Below are 6,000 nucleotides of genomic sequence, written 5' to 3'. Positions count from 1 at the left end.
AGAAATTACCATTCATTTATTTTTCATTATAATATCTATACTTTTTTTTCTAAATTAAAATGGAAATAATTTGATCCATTGCCAAGTCAAGTAAACAATATTCTTCCATTAGGCAAGAAAAAATTGATCGTGAGATAAAATCTTATGTTGAATGTATTTATACCAACATAATCAGCCTTTAATAAATTTTTTTTATTCATTCTTTCATTTTTATCACTATAGAACTGTAGATTAAAAGTCTAACATAAGTTAAAGATTTTGAATACATTTCAGACTTTACAAACAGAATCAGTCCACCTACACAGTGCACCAAATTTAAAATATATAAACTTTAAGTTTCTTGTTGTTTAGAAATTTCAAGGGCAATACAATGCAAGTAGTCATCCCGACAACCAACAAAAATCCGACCACCAATCATTATAGGTGAAGAGAATATATCCCCTGCCAAGTTTAGCCTTGCAAATTCTTGCACATTTCTTTGTTGATAAGTATCTTTGGAGAGATTCATATTCACTCGAAGAAGGTGTATGCCTCCAGAACTGGAACAAATGCAAATTAGCCTGAAAAAATTGGTAAAATATAGGATTAAAGTTGATAGCTGGTATGGTATAACACACTTTCTTTTCTAGTTTAAAGATTAGTTTGAGTAAATTTTTTCATAAGTACTTAACTTTTACATGAAAAAATGATATAAGTTTTCTTGTGTTAGTTTACTCCTACGTAAATTAATTTTAATTTATGAAATTCTTCTTATTATTTTCTTCTCCTAAAAGTACTAATGCACAAATTTATCAAAATTGACCCTAAGAAGACCAAGTTAACCTGTCTGAGGAATTGGAAGCATCAGACTCTACCAGCAAGTGCTCGTCAACATAAGCAGATGCTGTAATTGGATGTCCAACATTGTATTCCCATAGTAGGTCCCCCTCCTCCTGGTGATAATCCAACATATGGAACAAAACAAATATTAATTTAAACAATTCGTTTTGAACACTGCACATACTTACTTTCCCCCAGAATACCCATTAATTTACACAATAAGTGAGAATAATTTCTTCAGTATATGGTCAGACATGAAAGGACGCCTACCAATTATACTTTTTTCCGTAAGCATAAATCTGAGCCCCTGAAACTTGGACCAACACAATAATAACACGGATTCTTACATGGGACAAATGATTTGATATTGTTTTTCTAGAAGGAATTAATCTCATTTCAAGTCTTACACAAGAAAACTTTTACAAAGTTTAGAATATTATTGAAAATAAGAAAATGCAAATTCAAAACTTGGACAAATTGTGAGTGCTTTAAAGTGTAGGTAGGTATAGAATAGATGTATTTCCAATACACACTGAAAATTTCATGTTTTAAACAGGCACATTGAAGGCATAGTAAAATACTTTGTGAGGAGGGACTAGAATGCACAACAGTTGTTAGCAGTACAAAATTTCAAGCTATTTTGTCGCCTCACTCGGTGACAGAAAACACAAGGCGTATTAATATGTAAGACTAATGGTTTGTTTGGTAGGAGTGATTGTGACCATTGATTTGAGATGATTTATGAGGGATTGTGTGTATTTAATTTACGTGTTTTGTGAGGATTTATGATGATTGGTAGGAAAAGTTTTAAAAGAGATAATAAAGTGGTGGATTTGTGGGAATTGTTAGGTAAAATACTAATTTACCAGTATTAAATATTTGTTTTTTTTAAACAATTCTATTAATTGAACTTTTCTTTAACTGTTTACAAAATATTATTGGAAATTAATAAATAATATTTTTAAATCATTAATATTTTAAAGAAATAATATTTTTTATTTTCTCAACTAATTTTTTATAACAAAAAAATATTTATATTTTAAGAAATACCCCCAAGAACAATTTTGACATTACATTAAAAATAACGCATCAACCTTCTCTATTTCAATAAAATCAAACACATATATCAATAAACTTCCTATTTACTTTCTCTTCAAATCACACTACAAATCAATCCTCCGCTTTCCACACCCCTAACCAAACAAAGCATACAAGCTATGAAACACGACGCAACGAATGGGAGTATTATCAGAAAGGGAAAGGGGAGGGAGAAAAAATGTCTAATAGCAAACAGCCAATGAACTGATACACAGATTCAGCAATTAACTTTTATCCAAGATATGGAATATAAATATTGTGAAGTTAAAAAGTAGCTGGTCATGAATCTAAATAGTAAAAATTAAAACCCGCCAAAATGCAATAAAAAGGAAACAAGGTTATCTGTCAGTTCTCACCAGTTTGAATGAGTATACACTTCCGCTTCTGGAGCATACAAGCACCTAAGGTGGAATAAATAAAACAATTACCAATGTAAAAAAATCCTTCATTGGTTATTAAGAGAGATAGTAATATATTTCACCTGTAATTCTAATATTTGTATACTAATATGGAGGAGACTTCTTAAAAATACAAATGTCATTTACTTGGATGCACTACAGATAAACTAAGTGAACACATTTCCACATTAGTTATCACTATAGTGTATTTTAAACAGAAACCGGCATAAACTTTCACAATCTTTTAGTGATCTTGAAAAAAGGATGTAACAAGGCAAGTAGAAAAAGAATTAAGTAAATGACTATGTAAAATCCATGAAGAGATAGATCTACCTCATCAGGAAGAACAGAAGGTATGCATGACCCAGCAAATATTGGACCATCAGTTGTTTTCTGAGCAAAATTCGGTAACAAATCAGATTAAAATTACTTCCATCCGGGACATAGTTAAAGATTGCAACCTAACGAGGTCCACACTTCATACCTTCCAAACAACGGATCCATTTGGACTCAATGCAAGAACATGACCATCTACCAAGCAACATATCACTAGAAGAAAGAGGAAAAAAAATACTACTATAAGGAAAAAATACAGGACAAAAATAGTTAGAAGGGCATATAACACATAATCAAAAGGCAATGTAACAACACATACCAGTTCCATTGTGGGCGACTGCAAGAGAACCAAACACAGGAACTTCTAATTCATTTAGCCACAAAATAGTAAAAGGAGAAGCCTGAATTCAGAAAAGGATTATTTAAGTATGACTTATGCCAATAATTGACTTGAACATGTTGGCAATTTCATCATTCAGCAACACTAACAGATTTATGCATTCAATGCTAAAACTTCAAACCAAGGATTGATCTCTTGGGTCAATACGGAGCAACTTCAATCATTTACTTTTTGTACCTTTTCACGCCCATGCTAAATCAATCACCAAAGATGTCGGTAGAAAAACAGTTTCACGAAATATAACTATGAAAAAGCAAATATGTGTCTATTTATACCAGATTTGTCATGAATTGAGTGCATGAAATGGATCAAGTTGTGAACAGCAGGCAGGCAACAAATCCTAACTCATAATAACTCCAAATGTTAAACGTTAGTGTAACTGTCTAACTCCTTGTCATCCTGTCAGAGGCACGCAAAGAGGATTTGGTAGACTTAATTTAGCCGGTACTTTTAGTTGACACTTGAAAAGACCTCTATATCTGCTAATATAATACTATCACGAAAAAATCCATGTTTCTTTTCTTTTTCTCTTTGTTCTTTCCTCTATGAAACATCAATAATTGTCAGTTTGCAAGATAAACATTAAGTATAAAACTCTCTGCTTCCTTTTTGTTCCTTTTATTCTTTTTAGGTTCATTCTTCTATGATTATATAATGATTGCCGTATCATACTTAATAGAGTTACCATGAAATGGATACCTTTGCATCTATAGGAAAGAATTGGCCATTTCTACAAAATATTTCCATAAGGAACTAAATCCAAAGGATGAAATTTGCACATCTAGAAACAAAGCAGTCTATATAAATGCAGAATTGAAGCCCCGGTAAAGAAATACATGTATGCATTTAGAAATTCACATACCAATAATGATATAGCTGTTAAACGACCACCAGTGGAGGCCACATAAAGCAAGGCACGAGCCTTCACAAAAAATTAGTAAGAGATCAATAGTAATACTTAATTAAACAAAATGTATGTATTATTTCATTACAAGGGAAATTCACCTCATCAATTGCTGGTGACCCATATATACTGCCTCCACATGGTAGCTTGAATACGCAGCAATGTTTTTCATAATCAAGAGCATATAAGTTATGATCATGTGAGCCACACCTATATAAACATCAAACCATGCTGGAAACTTAAATAATTTCCAATCAAGCTACATGTTACATACCTTTTCAACATGTACGAGAGGCTTCTGACACATTAATAGATTCTTTGAACATGAACTCTACAGAGAGAAGTTCCATCTTTGCTTCTAGTCTAATATTTAACATTTTTGTGTGTGATGGTGTTTAGATTGTAAATATGGTCACCAACATGTACTTATTAGGAATTACTAATTTTATTTATATTATCAGAAAAAAATTATTACAGGGGAAAGAAAAGTATTACATGATACAAGAGTATATGATTTCTTCTAAATAGAAAAGTCAAGAAACAAGAACGTGAAAAAAAAAAATAGCTCAGAAAATCCCATTCAGTTTATTAATAAGAAATGACAACACTTTCAAACGACAATTTGTAGGGTATCAAAGGGAAGCACATTAGGCAGGGAATTTATTCCCACGGCCAGGAAACTCAGCACCTGAGAGTCTTGAATGAAATCTTAAACCATGCACCCCATTGAATATTGTACAAATTATGTATGGAATTAATCTTCTTTGTGTTGAATATACACTTAGGGTACTCTATTTATAATAGAAGAGATATAGACTAAGTCCAAAATACAAATAAACAATAATAACAAACTAACTAAAAGATAAAAAGTAAAACTAAGATAAAGATAATATATCTAACACCCTCCTTAAATTGGTGCATACAAATCGTATGTACCAAACTTTTTACTAATATAATCAATAAAGACTTAGTGAAAATATATGCTTCTGTACTCGAGTGATACTAAATTGTTAATGATTTGCAAAGACGACATAGAAGACGAAATACCAACCCAGAAGACTCCCCTTAACAAAAAATTTGAGGTTTCTCCATATAAATATCTTCTTGCAAATCGCTACTGACGAATGCATTATTGACATCTAGTGAATAAAGAAGCCATTGTTGAAGAGCCACCACGACTATAAAAAACCTAACAAAAGCCATATTTGCCATTGGAGAAAAAGCATATATGGACAAATCAAACGTATCAATGACAGAAGAGACAGCAGTAGAAGAAGCCATGGATGAACAGGAGAGAAAAACCCTAAAAATCCAAGATTCTCCAATCAAGACACCAGAAAGAGGGAAAAGAGCGACCTCGACGCTCTAAATAGCTGCTTGAGAGGAAGCGGGACATGCGACCACGCATGGCAAACTTGAAAGAGGAAAAAGAACAACCTTGCTCTGAATTGTTGCTTGAGAGGAGACAGGACGCGCCACCACGCAGGACAAAAAGGGGAACAAATCCACAACTTTGAAAGGCACTAATAGCGCGTAAGAGCTCCGATGAAGGCATCGTTGAAGGAACGGTGGTCGTCTAGTTGAGACGATCATAACTGTGTGGTTGCTAGTCGAAACTGGAACTCCGGCAACGACGACAGATGCTGTCGCCACCGGTAACGGTGATAGACGCTGCCACCACCGGCAACGGCGGGTGCAAGAAACGAAATTTTTTTTCCTAAAAGAACCTGGCTCTGATACCATGTTGAATATAGTAGAAATTATATATGGGATTAATCTCTCTTGTGTTGAATATACACTTAGGATACTCTATTTATAATAGAAGATATATGGGCTAAGTCCAAAATACAAATAAGGAAGAATAACAAACTAACTAAAGATAAAAAATAAAATAAAAATAAAAATAATATATCTAACACATCCAAATCCTTAATTTTCATATATTTATAGAGAATCCTTCCACCCTTATGATTTTCTAGGTTTGACAACTTGTATTGTGCTAAAGGGTGTGTCAATTTTTTCCATGCGAATAGAAGTTGGCCATC

General features: G+C 32.8%; 1 protein-coding gene across 2 annotated transcripts in view; it reads right to left on the bottom strand.

Annotated features, from left to right (window-relative positions):
* Positions 1-245: 245 nt before the first annotated feature.
* LOC124849010 (putative acyl-activating enzyme 19) overlaps positions 246-6,000 on the bottom strand; it is a 42,146-nt gene continuing 36,391 nt past the window's right edge. Inside the window, exons 10-17 of one of the 2 annotated variants that reach the window (XM_088105691.1) lie at positions 4,057-4,165; positions 3,914-3,973; positions 2,971-3,052; positions 2,800-2,864; positions 2,649-2,708; positions 2,274-2,318; positions 823-932; positions 246-560 (exon numbers count right to left, since the gene is read on the bottom strand). In XM_088105691.1, the coding sequence (XP_087961817.1) occupies positions 332-560; positions 823-932; positions 2,274-2,318; positions 2,649-2,708; positions 2,800-2,864; positions 2,971-3,052; positions 3,914-3,973; positions 4,057-4,165 (760 nt within the window). In that variant the 3' untranslated portion in view covers positions 246-331. The remainder of the gene's footprint in view (positions 561-822; positions 933-2,273; positions 2,319-2,648; positions 2,709-2,799; positions 2,865-2,970; positions 3,053-3,913; positions 3,974-4,056; positions 4,166-6,000) is intronic. The other variant, XM_088105692.1, reaches the window with a different exon arrangement.

The sequence above is a fragment of the Vigna umbellata genome, chromosome 2 (assembly GCF_029865625.1).
Source record: "Vigna umbellata cultivar VRB3 chromosome 2, Vumbellata_1.0, whole genome shotgun sequence".
Lineage (NCBI taxonomy): Eukaryota > Viridiplantae > Streptophyta > Magnoliopsida > Fabales > Fabaceae > Vigna > Vigna umbellata.
The sequence above is the reverse complement of the archived record's forward strand: the minus strand, read 5'-3'. Positions and strand labels throughout refer to the sequence as shown.